At 44.9% G+C, this 22,081-nt stretch overlaps 1 protein-coding gene across 1 annotated transcript in view; it reads left to right on the forward strand.

The window, feature by feature from the left end:
• PSMD2 (proteasome 26S subunit ubiquitin receptor, non-ATPase 2) overlaps positions 1-22,081 on the forward strand; it is a 47,026-nt gene that overhangs the window by 19,349 nt on the left and 5,596 nt on the right. Inside the window, exons 10-17 of the mRNA XM_081953623.1 lie at positions 2,219-2,325; positions 5,413-5,540; positions 6,299-6,386; positions 7,358-7,520; positions 8,867-8,968; positions 9,198-9,343; positions 12,712-12,795; positions 13,292-13,460. Coding sequence (XP_081809749.1) covers positions 2,219-2,325; positions 5,413-5,540; positions 6,299-6,386; positions 7,358-7,520; positions 8,867-8,968; positions 9,198-9,343; positions 12,712-12,795; positions 13,292-13,460 — 987 coding nt within the window. The remainder of the gene's footprint in view (positions 1-2,218; positions 2,326-5,412; positions 5,541-6,298; positions 6,387-7,357; positions 7,521-8,866; positions 8,969-9,197; positions 9,344-12,711; positions 12,796-13,291; positions 13,461-22,081) is intronic.

Raw genomic sequence — 22,081 nt, forward strand, 5'->3', positions numbered from 1 at the left:
ATTTGCGTAGTGCTGCCAAAAATATTGCATGGACGTGTCCTTTAAAGCTATCGTTAGTCTGGTTGGACTCGAAGATTGATTCAAATTGCCTTTTATTTTATTGGTAGTGTGAATGCTAAGATACTGATAGAATATTTGCAGCTCAGTTTGAACTATGGGGTCCTTGGTGCTTTCAGCCCGGTGGGTGGTTGTTGTTTTTTGCAAACATTTCATTACCAAAGTAGATATCATCAGTATTAGAAGAAAATGGTCTTTGCTCTTATTCTCATTCCTTCTCCCCCCCTCTGTCTCTCTCACTCACTCACTCATTCACTAGTGGCTCCTGTCAACACTTCCACCAACACTGTAGAGCAAGCCAATAGCATATAGAACAGGGGTGTCCAACTCACCTCGTCACAGTGGCGTCACATGACGTATCGGAACTTTCCCTCCATTTACTAAACCAAGCAGGGGCGGGGCCAGCATGTGACCCATCTGGCCCGTAGGGCGTGAGTTTGACACCTCTGATATACTGACATTGACATTGAGTCTTTATTGATTAGCCCTTGGGCCATATCAAAGTGCAAAATTCCAGAAACAAATTATTACTAAAATTTGATAAAGGCAATTTAAAATGGAATTTGATAAAAATACAATTTAAAATGGAATTGGAATAAAATACGATTTAAAATGGAATTGGAATAAAATACAATTTAAAATGGAATTGGAATACAATACAATAATTTATGACATAGATAAAATATGATAAAATTATATTTCAGTGTCACCCCTGCGATTTACCCCAGTCAGTTCCACATATGCAGATCTCAACCGAACCATTTTGTCCTGTACTGTGCTGTGTTAAATGTTATTTCCAGGTTCTGGCCACACATAAAGTGAGTTGTTTTGATATGGGGATCGCAGTGGGTCATTCGTTTGGTATATAAACCAAGGTACCTCTGATATAAAAAAATAAGAGCAAAACCTACCCCCTTCTAGCACTGATCATGTTACCTAGTCGGATAGTGAAACATCTGCAAAAAAAAAAAAAACCCCACCAAGATCAGAAAGCATTAAGGACCCCCAGCTACGAGTTGAATATGACAGAACGCTACACAATGCTATCCAGACAGTTGATTTACACAGGACAATCTTAAAAATAGGTGTAGTGGGAAGTTTAATTTAGAGTTCTTGTCCCTAGATGGCAACAAAGAGCAGCTGCTTGTATCTCACTGCTGCCTCTAGGGGCAGTCTGTATTTTTTGCAGCAGGTCTTATCCTAATATTTACAAGGGCAGATGCCCTTTTATAAAGGCTTCCCTTCCCACTCATCCATTCTTTCAGGCATTTTGCCTTCTCTTCCATGCCTTGAATTGAGCTTAAACAATTGGCTACTTGGAATGAATGCAGGGGTGAGCAACCACTCCCCACATATATCTTCATACCCTCCCTTTCAGGCCTGCAGCCATCTTTTCTTTTGGATCTTTGGCCTGCCACACTTTCTATTACTCTACTATGCATTTTCTATTGTGGGAAAACGGGAGGCGGGATTGTATGGAGTTAGATGATATGTAGCCATAACAAAATTCCTTCTAGAAAGTCAAGGTCATCCTTTGTCTTTGCGCCTCTGGACCTGACCGGATCTGGATAGGTGGAACTGTCAGTGGCAGATTGGACCATATGATGGACTTGTGGGTGTGGGGTCAAGATCTTGAACTTTCAACTGGGTGGGGAAAACCGGGAAGCTTTCAGATTTGGGTTTTCCCAGATAAGCCAACACGGCTCTCTTAATAAATTGGAACTTTGAGGAATCCTTTGCCTCGGACATTGACTTAATTTTGGATGCTATTTGGAACCCTGACATTCCCTTCTTCATCCCGTACCCTTCGAACGTATGCGAATTAGGACAGCCCCAGGAATCACAATGTATTGTGAATAGCTGGAGGTGGATGGATGCAAGATATCCCAAGTTGTTCATTACCCAGAATTGATTAATGCTGGCAGGGAGTAAAACAGAAAGGAGTAAAAATGGCCATCGTGAACTCTGAATACCTCTATATTTCCACATAGTAAATTACTATGTTTTATACTATTCGGTGTCCCTGTATGCTGGTTTGTGCGTGTTCTTCCATACCACTCTCATTACGCTTCTCTGCACACTCGCTTTCCTAACGGGGAGCTTACTTACTTAACACTTTGCATACGTGCTGGTCTTTTCATGACCCCCATTTACTCTGCAGGGATGCTGAGTGCTGCTGCTTCGTTGGGGATGATCCTCTTGTGGGATGTGGATGGGGGCCTCACCCAAATTGACAAGTACCTGTATTCCTCAGAAGACTACATCAAGGTGAGCAACCCTACTGCTAACCTAAATACTCCCACAGGTAAAAAATACCTTCAGTTAGGCAACTCCTCTTGAACAGGATTTAGATGGAGAGGACCCAGGGCAGTGATGGCAAACCTTTTCGGCACTGAGTGCCCAAACTGGAATGTGCATGCATGCGCGCATGTTGCAGCACTGGAAATCCGAAAACCAGCTGGCCGGGGTGCATGCGCATGCCGGCCAGCTGGTCTTCTGGTTTCTGGCACATGCATGCGCGCCAGCCAACTGGTCTTCGCACCTGCCGGAGCACCGAAATCCAAAGACCAGCTGGCTGGCACACACATACCTGTTTTGGGGCTGTTTTGGGGGCTACTTTTGGGGTGTTTTTTATCCATTTCTCAGGCCAAAACCAACCTGAAAACAGCCTGAAAATGCCCTGAAAAATTTTTTCAGGCCATTTTTCTCTATTTTGGGGAAAACATTTGTCTCAGCCACCTTCTGGAACATTCTAGGGTAGGGGTGTCCAAACTTGGCAACTTTAAGACTTGTGGACTTCAACTCCCAAAATTCCCCAGCCAGCTCTGCTTCTTAAAGTTGCCAAGTTTGGACACCCCTGTTCTAGGGAAGCCATTTTCATATTTCCCAACTCTCTGTGGAGATGCAGGGACTGAATCTAAAACTTTTGGCCACATGTAGGTGATTGAACTCAGGAGTTTTCCTTCTCTGCGATGCCCGTTGCTTCGTTAGTGACATCAGCAGGATGCAGGCGTTAAAGATGGCTCTTCTGTCAGTTGCCCTTAGGTCCTTTAAACTGAAACTCCTTTTTTCCCCCTAATGTTTCATATGGATATAAAAAATGTTGAACCTCCGTTTTCGTGCTATCAGTCCCTCTCCCGTTCATCTCTGAGCAGTTTTTGTTGGGGGGGGGGGGTGAGGCTCATTTATCATTAATTATATCTTTTTTAAAAAAAATTGTACACTTTTCTGTAAACATACATTAGTGCTTGGAAAACTGTATTGTCTGGGTCAATTTATGTTGTACATAATAATAATAATGGTGCTGAAATGCGTAAATTGACATTTGAAATTAGAGAACAAGAAGATAAACAATTCTATAGGATATGGGATTTATTTTATCAGTGCTTAGATACTCCCATATAACACCTCTCCCGCGCGAGCTGCACTGGCTTCCTGTGGTCTATCGTGTGCGTTTCAAGGTGCTGATCACCATCTTTAAAGCGCTCCATGGCACAGGACCTAGTTACTTGCAGGATCGCATCCTGCCCCATACATCCCTACGACCAATCCGCTCTCACAGAGAGGGACTCCTCCGGGTGCCGTCCACTAAGCAGTGCCAAAGGGCGGCGCCCAGGAGCAGGGCCTTCTCTGTGATGGGCCCAGCCCTCTGGAATGACCTCCCCCCCCCCCGACATTAGGATTACTACCGACCTCCGCTCCTTCCGTACAAAACTCAAGACCCACCTTTTCCAACTAGCTGGCCTGGCTCAACTATAGTTCTATCTCTAATCCTCCTGGCATTTTAAACTTTTACATTTTAAAATTTTAAATCGGGGTATTTTAATTTTTAACCTTACTATTATTGTTGTTTATGTATTGTAACAATTGTTGTGATTTTATACCTCCTCCGTGTAATGTCCAACCGTGTAATGTCTAATCGTGTAACATGTGATTTATTTATTGTACGCCGCCCCGAGTCCCTTCGTGGAGAGGGAGCGGCTAACAAGTCTAATAAATAAATAAATAAATAAATAAATAAATAAATAAATAAATAAATAAATAAATAAATAAATAAATAAATAAATAAATAAATAAATAAATAAATAAATAAATAAAAAATAAATAAATAAATAAATAAATAAATAAATAAATAAATAATAAATAAAAAACCATGGAAATGAAAGTTATTAGAGAATGTTGTCAATATAAGAATAATATAACGATACAGAATATAACATAATAGTACTTTATTATTGGAGATATTTAAGATGATGTAATGAATTGTTATAATATAAATGAGCCCAATATTTAGTATATCTCATTTAAAATGAAGAAATAATAGTGTTAGTCAAACAAATGAGGTACAATAATAATAATGTATACAAATATATGTGATTTGATAATATGTGGTTTTATATAAATTGTAAGGGATGACTACGGAAAGGATGCACAAAAACCTTGTAACCAATCGACACAATGTATGTAGTGGAAGATGGCTTTATGTTTTATGTTTTGTCTTTTTATGTTTGTCTAAAAGTAAAAACATTTTATAAATAATAATAACAACAACAACAACTGGAAATTGTGCCAAAAGTTTGGATTTTAGTACAGCAAAAACCACTGGGACCATCAGGTTGAGAAGGTTTTAGAGAATGAGAAAGTCAAGATCTTGTGGGACTTCAGAATCCAGACTGACAGGCACTTGGCCCACAACACACCTGACATAACAATAGTTGAAAAGAAAAAAGTATGGTCAATTGACATTGCAATACCTGGTGATGTGCGAGATAAAGATAAGCAGCAAGAAAAAATCACAAAATACCGGGACTTGCAAATTGAGGTTGAGCGACTGTGGAAAAAGAAATCATGTGTTGTCCCAATTGTAATTGGAGACCTTGGAGCAATACCTAAAGGACTACCTCGCTATTTGGAAATTTTAAATTTATTAGATTTGAACATTCTGACTCTACAAAAAACCACCCTACTTGGAACAGCTTATATCCTTCGACGTTACCCTAACACAGTGTTTCTCAAACTTGGCGACTTTAAGTCCTGTGGACTTCAACTCCCAGAATTCCCCAGCCAGCTATGCTGGCTGGGGGATTCTGGGAGTTGAAGTCCACAGGACTTAAAGTCGCCAAGTTTGAGAAACACTGCCCTAACAGTTCCTAGGTCCTTGGTTAGGACTCGAGCTGTTGAGCTACCAACCAGCCCCAAAGGCTGTGAGTCTCACCAAAGATTAATCAAATAATAATAACAACAACAACAACAACAACAACAACAACAACATCTGTTTGTACATATTAATCTTTTAGATATATCTCTTGTATCCTGTATCCTGAACCATATTTTCCTTCCTTGTCTTTCCTCCAGTCAGGGGCTCTCCTGGCTTGTGGCATCGTGAACTCTGGTGTGAGGAATGAATGCGACCCAGCCCTTGCGCTGCTCTCCGACTACATCCTTCACAACAGTAACACCATGCGCATTGGTGCCATCTTTGGGTGAGAACAGCAACATCACTTAGAGTTATACGATGCTTCACGGCCCTCTCTTAAGCGGTTTACAAAGTCGGCCTACGCCCCTCCCTCCCCCAACAGTCTAGGCCCTCCTCAGTCTGCCTAATCTTTCATGTTCTAACTGAGGCTTCCCAAGAGCCTGAAGCAAACTTCTTGTCCTGACAAAAAAAACCTTTTATTAATTTACTGTGAATTTTGCTCATTCACATCCAGCAAAGTCTTTCAAGAGAGGATTTACAGTCACAGACCTTCTCTGGCTTGGAGAGCTGCCAGGCCGATATCTGCAAGACTTGGCAAGGAGTCTCAGAGAGTCACGAACCGATTAAGTGAACTAATTGTCTCCTGCAAACTCCACTCCCCTTTCGCTCCTCTTTTCTTTCCTCTGGGAGGGGCCATTCATCGTCCACCTGGGGCCTTACTCCCAAGTCAACCCCTGTTCTTTAGCTGTTCCCTTTGTCTGGCAACTGCGCATGTGCACACTGGGAACAGGCTCCAGCTGTTCCTCTGCCTCACTGATGTCTGACTCCAAAGGCAGCTGATAACTGGCATATGGCTCTGGCTGACACAGAGCCCTCGGCCGAGCCTTCCCCAGACTCCAGGACTGGTCCAGGTTCCTCCCCAACCTCCTCACTGTCCGAATCTGCTGCCAGCTCCGCTGGCTTCTGGCGGGCCACAACATTCAATTTCTTCCTCACATAGAACAGACTATATATTCTTCAAACCACGTTGTGCTCTCTTGGCAGGCTGGGGCTGGCGTACGCGGGCTCCAACCGAGAAGATGTCCTGACGTTGCTGCTTCCTGTGATGGGAGATTCCAAATCCAGCATGGAGGTGAGAGAGAAGAAATCAAGATTGGCTGAGAGATCTGTGGTGGGAAAGGAGCGAGGATACGGAATCGGGGATCCTTGATCTCCACCTAAATGGGGCTTTTTCACAAAACGTTCTGAGGGCAAAGGATGGCAAAACGTGTGGACTTCAACTCCCAGAATTCCCAAGCCAGCATGACCTGGCTGAGAAATTCTGGGAGTTGAAGCCCACAGGACTTAAAGTTACCATGTTTGGAGACCCTGCTGTAGCTTGCAAGAAATAGCCTTTTCTTGCAAGACTCTGCCTGATAACTCCCCCCCCCTCCTCCCCCGTGTGGTTTCTTCTAAGAACCTATGAAGGTGATGGTGTGAACTGGGCCCTCTCTCTCTTTGGAAAAACTTCCCCCTGGAAGAGAGATTGGACAACCATTTGTCTGAAATGGTATAAGGTTTCCTGCCTAAACGGGGTTGGACTAGAACAGGGATCAGCAATCTGTGGCTTTGGAGCTGCAGGTGGCTCCTTCATCCCTCTTGCTCCGGCTCCCTGTGGCTCAACATATGCATCACAACCGCCAATGTGTGACACCTGCCGGCCCGTGATTGAGCTTTTTGACCCCAGGTAGGCCAGCCATGGATAAATCCAAGAAAGATTTCAGAAGAAAACGGAACGTTTAATTCAACTACATATGCGAGTTCTGTGGCCGCTTAGGAAAGAGTCAGGCACGGGAAGGTTTTTGTGGAGCCCGGTGTTTTCTTTTGGGTCCAAATGGCTCTGAGTGTTTGCCGAGCCCTGGACTAGAAGACCTCCAAGGTCCCTTCCACCTCTGTTGTTCTATTCCAGGGGTATCCAAACTTGGGAACTTTAAGACTTGTGGACTTCAACTCCCAGAATTCCCCAGCCAGCCATGCTGGCTGGGGAATTCTGGGAGTTGGAAGTCCACAAGTCTTAAAGTTCCCAAGTTTGGACACCCCTGTTCTATTCTATTCTTTCTCCAGGTGTCTGGTGTGACAGCCCTGGCCTGCGGAATCATTGCCGTGGGCTCTTGCAATGGAGATGTCACCTCCACCATCCTCCAAACCATTATGGAGAAGTCCGAGACGGAGCTGAAGGACACCTATGCCAGATGGCTGCCTCTCGGCCTGGGCCTGAACCACCTGGGTAAGTAAATCCTCTCCGATGGTCCCTGAATGTCAGAAAAGGGCCTGGATAACTAAGAGGGAGGTTCCCTTGAATGCTAATCATAGGTACAGGTAGTCCTCGAGTTACGGCCATAATTGAGTCCAAAATATATGTTGCTGGGCCCAAAAATATCTCGCTAAATGAAACATTTTGTTAAGTGAGTTTTGCCCCTTTTTACAAAACTCTTAAGAAGTTTAGTACTTTGAAGGAAAAAAAGGAGGGTGAAAAGGGAAAAAAAAAGTTCCCCTCTCTTTTTTTTCCTCTTTTTTTTTAGGCCAAAGAATTATAGAGAATACAATAAATTTTGTAAGTAAAAATGGTGACAGTTCATAACGATTACTAGGTGCAAAGAGAAATACACATTACCGTATTTTTCAGAGTATAAGACACACCTTTTTCCCTCAAAAAAGAGGCTGAAAATCTGTGTGCGTCTTATACACTGAATACAGCATTTTTTGCCTCCAGATCCCCGCCACCTTCACCAAAATGGACGTGCAAAGCCTTTAGGAGGGTTTCAGAGTGTTCTTGGGGGCTGGGGAGGGCAGAAATGGGTGAAAAATGGGTTGTTTTTTGCTCACTTTTGCCCCCCCCCCCAGCCCCCAGGAGTACTTTATAAGCCTTCTAAAGTCTATGCATGCAATTTTCTTGACAAAAAATGGCCCCGGTTTTTGTTGGGAGGTTTGCAGAGTGCAAAAACATGTTTTTTTTAAAAAATTTGCCTCTTCAAAACCTTGGTGTGTCTTATACTCTGATGCGTCTTATACTCCGAAAAATACGGCATTTCCATAACAAGGAAGATAAAGCAGGAATGGTTAAGTCAGGGGTGTCCAAACTTGGGAACTTTAAGACTTGTGGACTTCAACTGTTGTTAAAGTTCCCAAGTTTGGACACCTCTGGGTTAAGTGGGTTACTTTATTTAAAGAGGGAAAATATGTTCTTATTTGGATATCACTTCTGGAATTTGTGCTTGTGAAGAAGAAAACACGAAGTGTTAGTTTTGTTGATTAGAAAGATTTGGTGTTATAGAAATGGCTAGATTTATATTAATGTGTAAAAGCAAAAAGTTGTGGCTGGAGGCTGTTTATCTTGTCCTGTGGTGGGAAGGGTTAGAAATCAATGCTACCTTTTCTTTCTTTCTTTTCTTCCCCCTTGTATCTCACACTCCCTTTTCCCTGTCTCTTTTCCCACCCTTAATTTCCTATTTTCTTTCCTTCCCCCCCCCCCCCATATTTTCTATAATAAAATAAAAATGATATTTTTTAAAAAAAATACAACATCGGTCGCTTGAGTGGATGCTGAAGTATTTTCGCACCCAATTTTTACAGGAAAGGGTGAGGCCATTGAAGCAATCCTGGCGGCCCTGCAGGTCGTGTCCGAACCTTTCCGTAGCTTTGCCAACACCCTTGTGGACATCTGCGCCTACGCAGGTCAGTCTGGTGTGGGAATGGGAGGTTGGGGAGAATCCTGTCCTTTTTTATTATTCCTGGTCTGCATTCGCAAAACACGCCGCGAACTCGGCTGAAGATCTAGCACGCTTATTTTGCAAGGGCATTTTCTCAGCAGAGCATGCGACGTGCAACCCAAGACAAATGCAATTGCATGATGTTGACGCATGCCATGCGAATTCGAATCACAAGTTTGTGTTGTCCCCTGCAGGATCTGGGAACGTGTTGAAGGTTCAGCAGCTGCTTCATATCTGCAGCGAGCATTTTGATTCCAAAGAGAAGGAGGAGGAGAAAGAGAAGAAGGAGAAAAAGGACAAAGAGAAGAAAGATAATGCGGCTGACATGGGCGCTCACCAGGTAATGACTTCGGCCCATTTTTTGCACTTTGCCTCTGAGTTTGGTGTTCAGTTAACAGGACAAAAACGTAATTGCGGTCTTCTGATACTCTTTTTTTTCCCCAAAAAAGGAGGGTGAAAATTTGTGTGCGTCTTATACACCAAATGTAGCCCCACCCACCCCCACCAGAGGCCAAAAACGTGATGCATAGAGGCAGAGATGGTCTATGGCAGTGATTCCCAAAGTGTGCGCCGCGGCTCCCTGGGGAGCCGCGCTATCGTCATAAGGGTTTTGGAGGGAAGCTTCTGCAAAAGCCCGGGCATGACAAGTCTCCCAGGCTGAAATTTGCCGAGCTGTACGCACGCGCCTGTTTTCCACGGTGTGGAGCAGCGGCGAGATTCTGGGCGGCGAGCGATGATTCCGGGGGGCATCAGTGGGGGGGGCAGGGTCCCCCTCGTGTTCCTCATCTTCCCGGATGGCCCCTGGAATCATCGCTCGCCACGCAGAATCTCGCCGCTGCTCCACGCCGTGGAAAACAGGCGCGTGCGCACAGCTCGGCAAATTAAAGCCTGGGAGACTTGTTGCCACTCGCCTTGGCAGAAGCTTCCCTCCGAAGCGTTCCGAGGGAGGGCTGTAAACTTCCCTCCGAAGTCTTGGGAAGTTCTGAGGAGCCCCCCAAGGCAAAACGCCGCTGCCAGGTAGCTAAAAGTACGTCTCTGATTCGTCTCTGTCAGTCTCTCTCTGATTCCCTCTCTCACTCCCTCTCTCTGTTGAGTGAGTGAGACAGACAGACAGAGAGAGGAACAGAGAGAGGGAGTGAGGGAGGGAATCAGAGAGAGACTGACAGACACACACACACACACACACACACAGAGGGGGAGGGAGGGGGAGAAAGATAGACAGACAGACAGAGAGACACACACACAGAGTGAGTGATTAAGTGAATGAGTGAGAGACAGACACACCCACATACACAGAGTGACAGAGAGAGAGGAAGGGAGGGGAGAGAGACAGAGGGAGACACACACACACACACACACACAGACAGAGAGACAGAGAGGGGGAGGGAGGGAGAGAAAGATAGACAGAGAGACACACAGAGAGTGAGTGATTAAGTGAATGAGTGAGAGACAGACACACCCACACACACAGAGTGACAGAGATGGGGGAAGGAGGAGAGAGAGGCAGAGATACAGAGAGAGAGAGAGAGAGAGAGAGAGAGAGATAGACACCCAGAGAAAATGACAGTGGGAGACAGAGAGGGAGGGAGGGAGAGAGAGACAAAGAGCCAGAGAGAGAAAGAGAAAGAAAAAGAAAAAAAGAAAGAAAGTGGGAGAGAGAGATGAAAGAAAGAAAGAAAGAAAAACAACATATGACCACAATTGAGCCCAAAATTTTGGTTGCTAAGCAAGAGCGGCTCTCCAAATAAATTTCAATCGTGGTTTTGGCGAGATTTGGCTCAGTTGAAAAAAAAGATTGCCCACCACTGGGCTAGTGTGGTGGTTAAGTTACTTTTCAAAAGCTATTTTTCTGATCCAAGATTTGAGAAGTTGTGCAGCGAACAACAAGCCCATCCATCCCATTAATAATTTTAAATCATTAAACGATGTTCAATAAATTGTGAATTTAAAGCTCGTGTTTAATTTATTTTTCAATTAACCTAACCTTAACGAACTAAAAAGTAGATTTCCAAATCCTTAAAAAGTCAAAAATTAAAAAAAATCGGATGTACCTATTAAGGGAGCCGCGGAAAAAATCCGAAGTGTTATGGGAGCCGCAAACCGAAAAAGATTGGGAACCTCTGGTCTATGGCAAATCCCTGCAGCCTGGAACAGCTGATTGGGGGTATTCCGGCAGTCAGATCCACCCGCCAATCAGCTGTGCTGAATCAGGCTGCCATAAGTGCTAAAGCTGACCTGGCTGGTCAGAGTTTGCAGCAGCAATCACATTCAGAAAGCACAGTAACTGATTCAGCAGAATTCAAAATAATAATAATGTACAATACATTACCAAAAGCAGGTTTTCCAAGGTAGCGGTAAATACAAGCAAAGCACAAGCAGTTTCACTTTCAGTTCTCGGCTAAGGCTCCTTCCTGTCTCCTCCTTGCTCACACAGCAAATACTGTTTCAGAGTCCGAATAGCCCTCATTGGCTGACTTAGTTGCTATGCCTATTCATTGGCTGACCTTGCTACCATGGGTCAGCTGAATACCATGGATGCTGGTAGGTAGAGGCAGAATTTTTCTTCTTATTATTTTCCTCCCAAAAAACTGAGGTGCGTCTTATACTCTGAAAAATACGGTACTTTTTTTTTATTATTAATTTTTTTTTTAATGAATTTTACAATTATCACCCTCCTTACCCTTCCCTCTTCCCACCCGACCTCCCCCCGACCTCCCAGAGCAAAATACAGGGTATAAACATTTAACAACCATACGCTAACATAAGCTAACTAATTTTAACATGTTACTATTCTTGTGCTTTAACTCCCCCTTTATTAAGCTAACTTTGAATAAGTTGTAGCATTCCTTATGCCTTCATCCATAAGCTAACTGAAATTTTTTAGTCCGGTATTTGTTTTGAATATAGTCAATCCATCTTCTCCAGTCCAGCTTGTACTTTTCATCTGAGTGATCCTTCAGATACGCTGAAATTTTGGCCATCTCTGCTAAGTTTACTACTTTTAACGTCCATTCTTGGATAGCGGGCAACTCTTCCTTCTTCCAGTATTGCGCCACCAACAATCTTGTTGCCGTCGTTAGGTTCAAGATCAAATTAGTCTCTATAACAGTACAGTCTGAAACTATGCCTAACAGAAACAACTGGGGTGTGAACTTTATCCTCTTTTCAAAATATTTTGAATAACCCACCATATTTTTATCCAAAATGCTTTGACTTTTTTACAGGAATACGGTACTGTTTTTGTCTTGTCTTGCATTCATAGTTTCTTTTTCTGATAGTTACCAGGAGAGCAGACAGACAAATGAGATACTGAAACCTCATTCAGGTGTTGGTGCAAATGCTCCGCAACTCTCTTGCCCGAAGCAGCAAAAATTCATTTGGCTTTTACCCATCAAACTACAAGAAGCGGAAACTGTGCTTTATTCCCAAATTTGACCCTTGCATGTTAGAGTTACGTAATAAACAGAACCCTGGTTAAAACGGAGGGATGCCATGGATTGTTAGCAGGCTGAGTGTTTACTCAATTCAGTAAACCTGCTTCTCTTCCCTTCTCTCCTTTTCCAAGACAACCTGGTTTGAAGCTTTGTCTTGCCTTGAGCCGCTGGGCCAGCGCGTTTATTCTCCAGTAAAAAAATAAAATAAAATTCCTATATTTAGCAATGTTACAAGGTGTCCTGTGGTTTTCATATGAGGTCTTTCCTGCTGCAGGGTGTGGCGGTGCTGGGGATTGCGCTCATCGCTATGGGCGAGGAGATCGGGGCAGAGATGGCTCTACGTACCTTTGGTCACCTGGTGAGTAGGAGGCTGATGACACCTGGAACGTGGGGGGGGCAGTAAAGATAATAGGTGGATTTCAACTTAAGTATAGTTTAAGTATACCGTGTTTCCCAGAAAATAATACATGGTCTTATTTTCTTTTGACCCCCGAAATAAGCTCTTGGCCTTATTTTCGGGGAGGTCTTTTTATTTTTGAGGTGCAGGAGGCACCTGTCCCAAAGGTGCTTTTTCAAAAGGAAACTGGGCTTTCTTTGTTTTTTCTTGAGGACGTTTCGCTTCTCATCCAAGAAGCTTCTTCAGTTCAGAACTAAAATTTGAAAAAGCATCTTTGGGTGAATGTAATGACTTCCCGTTGTTCTCTTAAGTAGCCTCGGGGGACATTACAGTTTTTGTTCTGACCTGATCAAAGAGCTTATTTTTGTCGAGGGTGTGTTGTTGTGGTAGGATTAGAGACCGCAATGGTCCGCAGTAAAAGGCCCTGATGCTTTAACGGTCCTCTTTTTTTCCCCAGCTACGATATGGGGAACCGACTCTTCGACGAGCTGTTCCATTAGCTCTGGCTCTCATCTCCGTGTCCAACCCTCGCCTCAACATCCTTGACACTCTCAGCAAGTTTTCCCACGATGCTGACCCCGAGGTGTCCTACAACTCTATCTTCGCCATGGGCATGGTGGGCAGCGGTAAGCCTGTCCAGGGTACTGGTGCAGGGAGGGCATTACTGGTGCTTAATGTCTACGGAGATTCTCAATGACTCCAGGTCAAGATTTGTCCCAAAGATGTTTTTGTCGCTTCTCAGCCAAAAAACTTCTTCAGCTCTAATTGGATGATGGGAAATAGAAGGATTTATATTCATTTTATTTGTGGTCATTTGCATTCTTTTAGAGAGCCGTTGAGGCCACTTGGAGGTTTATCTGTGTCCCCGGGGTCACCGGAGAGGTGCAAATGGGTGGGGAGCCTTCTTGGAACTGCTGAAAGGACCGTGTTGTAGACTGGAGATAGATGATGTTGTTTCCCTCCCTCCCCTTCTGTTGAGAGAGGGCTGTTCAATTTGGACGTAAATGACCTCTTTCAAACCAGCGGTCCCCTCTGCCCAAAATGTAGACGTTGCTGTCTTCAAAAGACTGGCCTTTGTCTGTTAAATGCAGACTGCTGAATCTTGACCTGATGGGTATGTTCTCCTATGTTGTGCCATGCGTTTATGAAGTGGGTGTTTTGTTTCCCCAGTATACAGATCTGCACGTGACTTACTGCATATACCCCGTTGCTCAATTTGTGTCTGGGTGTTTTATCCTTGGGGTGGACAAGTTACACTTCCTTAGTGTATCCTTGGTGCTTGGAGATTGCTGGTGCTTGGAGATACTGATCACTGGCATTACAGATTGTCCTCAATTTATGACCGGTTGCTCAGTGACCATTCGAACTTACGAGGGACCCTGAAAAAGCTACTTGCGACACAGATGTGAACTAAAACATCTGCTATCTCCCAGTTATATATCCATATTTTGGACGCTGTCTGGCCTGCATTTACAGCCATTTACAGCCGTGGTCACTTGATCAGAGTTTCTGATGTTTTTGCTGGAAACCATCATGTACTTCCAATTTCTGGCAAAAAAAACCACTCCAATGTGGCATTTCCTTAACAACTGCCTCCAAAACGATCATAAAATTGGGCATGGTCACATAGTGACTTGCTTTGTTACCGTTGTTGGAAGAAATGTCCTTCTGGGTTCGGCTCCAAGTGGGGAAAAAGACACTGGAGACATGGAGGCTGCTTGGAAAGATGGTTTTAATGGTGGACAGGACCACATGGCTTGAGCCCTGAACAGAAAAGGTGATCACATGGTTCAATGTTGGTGGAGAAGAGAAGGGAAGAGAAGGAGAAGAGCAGACAAGAAGAAGGGCTTGCAGGGATTTTTATAATCTGTTCTGCCCCACCTATCTGTTTTCTGTTCCTGTGTAAGAAATGTATTCTGATTGGTTGCCAGACTCACATGGGCCCATGCAGGGGCAACCCTCTAGGCTGTTTTGAATTCAGGTTTGATTGAGTTCAGATGCCATGTGGTCAGTTGAGTAAAGGCTTATTATCCTGCCTTAATCCCATCACAGCTGAAGAGGAGAACTCTTTATTATGTAAAGTGGACTAGCTTGGCCTTCTTAATGGCCCATTGACAAAGCGGGGAAGCTGCAGGAATTTACTCTGTGTTTAAAATGTGTTTCTCCCTTTTCCACATCCAGGAAAATATAATATTCTGTCTTATCAATATTTCCTAGGATATTTCATTTTTCTGGGAGAGGGCTAGGTGATAACTTCCTACACCGTCATGGCTACAACTGAAATGGCAGGCTCAGTTAACAGTCGTAACTTGAGGATTATCTGACTTAAATATATTCCAGAGAACTAGCCGACATAAAACTAATTGAACCAGAACGGTGCATTTTCAGGAAAAGGCAGTGAGTGAGAAGGGAAGAAGGGCAACGAGGAACGAGAACTACTGAACTACAGATGGGAGTGGAGGCCTAGAGAGAGTGCCATGTGAACTTGGCCGGATATGCAGTAGTACTTGAGAGTGGATTTGAAACGGGAATCCAACTTCAGTTGGTTTATAGCTCATTTCCTTTTGGGGCTCTTCTAGAGTAGTAGTAAAGTTAATCTTGTTCTGACCGAGGCTTCCCAAGAGCATGAAGCAAACTCCTTGTCCTGACAAAAAAAAACCCTTTTATTAATTTGCTGCGAATTCTGCTCATTCACATCTAGCCAAGTCTTTCAAGGGGGGATTTACAGTCACAGACCTTCTCTGGCTTGGAGAGCTGGCAGGCCGATCTCTGCAAAACTTGGCAAGGAGTCTTGGAGAGTCACGAACCAATTAAGCGAATTGATTGTCTCCTGCAAACTCCACTCCCCTTTCGCTCCCCTTTTCTTTCCTCTGGGAGGGGCCATTCATCGTCCACCTGTGGCCTTACTCCCAAGTCAACCCTTGTTTTTGTTTTTTTTTTAATAAAAATTTTTTATTGTGTAGGAAGTTATCACCCAGCCCTCTCCCAGAAAAATAAAATATCCTAGGAAATATTGATAAGGCAGAATATTATATTTTCCTGAATGTGAAAAAGGGAGAAACACATTTTAAACACTAAATTCCTACAGCTTCCTGCCCATCCCCACTTTGTCAATGGGCCATTAAGAAGGCCAAGCTAGTCCACTTTACATAATAAAGAGTTCAGCTCCAGGGGGATGGGTGTAGAGTTCTGGCAGTGACAATGAAGGCAGGATAATATTGCCTTTTACTCAACTGACCACATGGCATCTAAACTCAATCAAACCTGGATTCAAACTCAGCTAGAGGGTTGCCCCTGCATGGGCCCATGGGAGTCTGGCAACCAATCAGAATACATTTCTTACACAGGAACAGGAAACAGATAGGTGGGACTGAACAGGTTATAAAAATCCCTGCAAGCCCTTCTTCTTGTCTTTTGGATTGGAGACATCTTAGTTACAATTACCTTGAGGGTGCACAAAGACTTAGACATACACACAGACAGACAAAGAGGGAAAAACAAAATCATTCCCACCATGAATTTCAGTTAAATTGGGGAAGGCACAAATCTTAAGAAACAAAAACCACGTGGTTATATAGAAGACAGAGAAAGAGACAGACAAGAGGAAAAAAAAAAAAAGAAATCCCACCATTTCCTTTTAAGTACCTTTTCAGCCAAATTAGTTTTTCCTGTATCATCTTTCAGCAAAGCCCATTTTCTACAATCTGCTCTTTTTTTTCTTCATTCCGGCCAGGACGGGCATTTGCTTTTCGTCCCAGGCCCCCAACAACTCCCCTAGGGGGGTTTCCATGGCTACCCTCGAGCTACCGCTTCCCATGATCCCGTTTAGATGTGGGTTCACTTCGTCCTAGCCGGGTTTGCCACTTCGTATTTCCCCACTTTACTTTCGCGTCCTTAGAGGACCTTTCGCGCCCTTTTGAAGGGACTTTCTCTGTTTGCCCTTCGGAGGGTCTTATTGGTGCCCTTCGGAGGGACTTTTCTGGGGGTGCCTTTCGGAGGGACTTTTGACGCGTTCCTCACCGCGGGAACCTTCTCTCGATTCGCGCCCTTTCACGCAGGGACTTTTCTTACAGTTTCAAGTCTTGGGGAAAGAGACCCGGAGGACCAGCCGCACAGTGACCCAGGAGGGGTGCTGTCGGAGCGGGTATGCGTACCTCCCTTTTTCTCACTAACTTTCTTATGGTCTTTAGCTTTTTTCTCTCACAGGACAAAAACAGCAGCAACAACAACAACAAAAAACAACCATTCACTTTTCCATCCATTTTCACACACACTAGTCACACACAGGCAGGCATACACACATTTCCCATGCTTTAAAATTAAATTTTAGAGAATTAAAATTTAGAGGTACTCACCTTCTTTCCAGGCAGCCTTTGAGCTCAAACTCAAAACCCCTTTAAAGCCTAGATCCAAATGGCTAAGGCCAAGATAAAGTCCACCCACAGAATCAATGGGGTCTGTGCTGGCATGGGAGGCTTACCTGGGCCATATCCATTTGTTAGGCTAGCTTGGAGTCCCATCTGGGGTGCCAATTGTTGGAAGAAATGTCCTTCTGGGTTCGGCTCCAAGTGGGGAAAAAGACACTGGAGTCATGGAGGCTGCTTGGAAAGATGGTTTAATGGTGGACAGGACCACATGGCTTGAGCCCTGAACAGAAAAGGTGATCACATGCTTCAATGTTGGTGGAGAAGAGAAGAGAAGGGAAGAGAAGGGAAGGAGAAGAGCAGACAAGAAGGGCTTGCAGGGATTTTTATAACCTGTTCAGTCCCACCTATCTGTTTCCTGTTCCTGTGTAAGAAATGTATTCTGATTGGTTGCCAGACTCACATGGGCCCATGCAGGGGCAACCCTCTAGGCTGTTTTGAATTCAGGTTTGATTGAGTTCAGATGCCATGTGGTCAGTTGAGTAAAGGCTTATATTATCATGCCTTCATTGTCACTGCCAGAACTCTACACCCATCCCCCTGGAGCTGAACTCTTTATTATGTAAAGTGGACTAGCTTGGCCTTCTTAATGGCCCATTGACAAAGTGGGGATGGGCAGGAAGCTGTAGGAATTTAGTGTTTAAAATGTGTTTCTCCCTTTTTCACATTCAGGAAAATATAATATTCTGCCTTATCAATATTTCCTAGGATATTTTATTTTTCTGGGAGAGGGCTGGGTGATAACTTCCTACAATTGGTTTTTCAACATTTATAGGGAAAAGGGTAAATGGACAGGTATACAAATTTTGGCAGTTGCAAAATGTGGCAGGCGTCCCTCCCTCCATACTCATAGTATACATTTATATATAATGCATTGGTATATAATTGATTACAATCAGCATATTAGTTCTATTACTAAATTCAATCAGATTAGACATTACAGTATAAAATCCAGATATAATTCCATTATCACTTTCGGTCAGTTTATAATAATATGATTTTCTTGTTTATTTTTGTGATCTGAGTCTTCTTGCTATTGCCCCATCTCCCTCCACTGGCAGAGCTCTGGCCCCTCCCGTGTCCTGTGTGTCCGTTGTAGTGTCTTGTGTTTTTTCTAGGAGTGTTTTGTTTTTTTCCATAAAGGCCTGCGCCTCTATGGGTGAATTGATTCTGATTCTTGTCTCCTCCCAGAATATCAGCATACCTTCAGGCATCAACCATCTAAACCACACCCCTTTCTGGTATAATTTATTCGCTAATTGCGAATAATTCTTCCTTTTTTCTCTAATCTTCTTAGGGATCTGCTTCAGAATGGTTATCTCCATATCATGGTATGTCAATGCTTGCCCCCTTTGTACACCCAGAATTTCATCTCTTGTGCTTTTTCTAAGAAATTTAATGTGAACCTCCCTAGGTACATTGTGTGTTCTAGCATAAGCTGAGTTCACTCTATAAACCAGGTCTATATCCCACCCCATCTGTTGTTTTTCTTTGTGTGTGTAGTCAGCCAGGATGTTTGTCATGATGTCCTTTATGTTTTCCCCATCTTCTTCTATAACATTTTGAAATCTAAGGTAATAGGACATTCTCTCAAATTCTATTTTCATCTGTTGGATGTCAATAATAATAATAATAATAAATTTAAATTTATTAGCCGCTCCCTTTCCAGACAGGACTCGGGGCGGCGTACAGTGGGGCATATAAAACATATACAACACATAAACATACATATATACAGGACATACATACACGGAGGAGGTAACAAATTACATCACATTGGACAATTAAAAGTCACCATTAAAAATACCCCAATTGTAAAGCACAATTTAAAATTTAAGGTTTTTAAAATTTAAAAGAACTGTCAGGAGGAGTAAGAAAAGTTTACGGTTGAGCCAGGCCAGATAATTGAAAGAGGTGGGTCTTCAGCTGTACACGGAAGGAGCGGAGATCGGACGTAGTCCTGATGTCATGGGGGAGGTCATTCCACAGGGCTGGGCCCGTCACAGAGAAGGCTCTGCTCCTGGGTGTCGCCCCCCGGCACTGTTTGGCGGACGGCACCCGAAGAAGTCCCTCTCTGTGTGAGCGGATTGGTCGTAGGGATGTATGGGGCAGGATGCGATCCTGCATGTAACTAGGCCCTGTGCCATGAAGCGCTTTAAAGATCATAATCAAAACCTTGAAACGCACTCGGTAGACTACAGGAAGCCAGTGCAGCTCGCGCAGGAGAGGTGTTACAGGGGAGTATCTAGTCCTCCCCATAATCACCTGCGCGGCCGCGTTCTGGACCAACTGCAGTCTCCGAGTGCATCTCAAGGGAAGCCCCATGTAGAGAGCATTGCAGTAGTCCAGGCGAGACGTCACTAGCGCATGGGTGACTGTGCGTAGGGCATCCCGGTCCAATGAGGGGCGCAATTGGCGCATCAGGCGAACCTGATGGAACGCCCCCCTTGCCACGGCTGTTACATGGTCATCCATGGACAGCCGGGCATCTAGGAGGACGCCCAAATTGCGCACCTGTTCCATGGGGGCCAGTTGCACGCCCCCGATGGCCAGAGATGGAAGCAACTGGTTGAACCGGGAGGCCGGAAGCCACAGCCACTCCGTCTTGGAAGGGTTGAGTTTTAGTCGGTTGTCATCCATCCAGACCCGTACGGCCTCCAAACACCGGGACATCCTTTCGACGGCCTCATTGGGGTGGTTCGGGGTGGAAATGTATAGCTGAGTATCAACAGCATACAGATGATATCCCACCCCAAAGCCACGGATGATCTCGCCCAGCGGTTTCATGTATGTGTTGAACAGGAGAGGCGAGAGCACCGACCCCTGAGGCACCCCACATGTGAGTGACCTCCGGGTCGATCTCTGCTCCCCTGCCAACACACGTTGCGTCCGGTCAGAGAGGTAGGAGCCAAACCACCGTAAAACGGTGCCCCTGACTCCCAGGCCCTCCAGCCGGTGCAACAGGATACCATGGTCGATGGTATCGAACGCCGCCGAGAGATCTAATAGGACCAGGATAGAGGAACAGCCCCTATCTTTGGCCCTCCAGAGGTCAAGATCTTTGTTCCCTTTCTGCACAGCTTCTACCCCCCCCTCACCTCCTCCACCCCCCCTTCCACAAGATTCAGTCTTTGTGAGTTCTTATATATTTGGGCTTGATTTTCTTTAATTTCATCTTTCATTTCCCTTAGCTGTTTCTTAATTTCCTCCTGGCCCTGTAGAATTTGTTGAAGCATTTGTTGAAAGTCCATCTCTGTAGTCTTAGGTTGCATCAGTTCTGATATCTTTGACTGTGTGGCTGGACTGGATGTTGCGGATGTTGGAGCAGAAGTGGCAAAGCCAGGTTTTCCAGGAGGGGGTCTTTTGGATGCCATCCTTTATAACGTTAGAAGTTCAGTCCAAATATGAAGTAAACAGTTAGAAAAGAAGGGTAGCCAGGTGAATCCGGGAGCAGAAGAACCAGGCAGAAGAGAATCTCTCCAATAAGTCTGGCAATAGATAGAAAATTTCCCCTAGAAGGTTTAAAAAATACCAATCCACAAGAGATTCCTCTGGGAGACACGGAGACAAAGACCGGAAGCCTTAATTTTAAAGGTGGAGTCAGGTTTCACAGTTCATAAAGACAACGGAAGTGTGCCATTTTGCCCTGCCAGTTTTGGGCACAGAGGCATAACAAAGTTTTAAAAAGTTCCAAAAGTCCTCAAATCACAGTAATATGTAGAAATAAGTTGAAGAGAAAATCATCTCAGCCTGGGTGAGGCTTCATTCGTTGGCTCTCCCCCCTCCTCCTTCCCCGGGGGCTGAGAGCAGAATTGTTCCTCGCCGCTTGTCCAAGGGGGGGGGGGGAAACCCCCCCTCCCTCCAGCCGCGCCTCCAAAATGCTCCGAAAGTAAAAATCTTTAAAAAAAGCTGAATAGTTCTTCATGCAAAGTAGGGAATGAAGAGAGAAGCAACCTCACCGCCCTGCAGCTGCTTCCTTCTATTGTTGCATTCTCCGGTCGGCTTTAGCGAGGCGCGAGGCGCAGAAACGCAAAGCGTCCTCCGAGCTTGCTCCCCGGTGCCTTGGGCGCGCGAGAGACCTCCCGCCGGCCGCCGCCGCTGCAGGAGTCCTCCGCGATGCCGCCCCTCCGGCAGGACCCCTCTGCGGGGTGTCCTGTGCCCCCCGAGGAGTGGGGAAGCCCACCGGGGAGCCGGAGCGGGCAAAGAGCTGCCCGTCGCCGCCGCCGCCGGAACCGGAACTCAACCCCTGTTCTTTAGCTGTTCCCTTCGTCTGGCAACTCTGCGCATGCGCACACTGGGAACAGGCTCCAGCTGTTCCTCTGCCTCACTGATGTCTGACTCCGAAGGCAGCTGATAACTGGCAAACTCTGGCCCCCTCTCTGCCTCCAACACAGAGCCCTCATCAGAGCCTTCCTCAGACTCCAGGACTGGCCCATCTTCCTCCCCAACTTCCTCACTGTCCGAATCTGCTGCCAGCTTCGCTGGCTGCTAGCGAGACACAACAAAACTTTTGTACCAAAAACAGAGCTTTGGGGAAATTGGAGACTTAGGGATTTGTGGTGTAGAAAGCTACCCAGACCATTTCAAATTGTCCAGTTATTATTCTCGTTGGCCTGGTCTCTCTTGAGCGTTAAAAGCTTTTTCTAGCACTGCCTAAATTTGTTGCTGGAGATAGAACCTGGAATTAAAAAAAAACATTTTGTATTATTAGATTATAGAATAAAATCACAAAAATATGACACAATGGGAAGGAAAAGGGAAAAGAAAAGTAAGGAGAGGAGGAAGGGGGGGGGGAATCAGAAAGCCTTGACTTCCAACTCCCT

Source organism: Natrix helvetica (assembly GCF_964273705.1).
Source record: "Natrix helvetica genome assembly, chromosome: 5".
Taxonomy (NCBI): Eukaryota; Metazoa; Chordata; class Lepidosauria; order Squamata; family Natricidae; genus Natrix; species Natrix helvetica.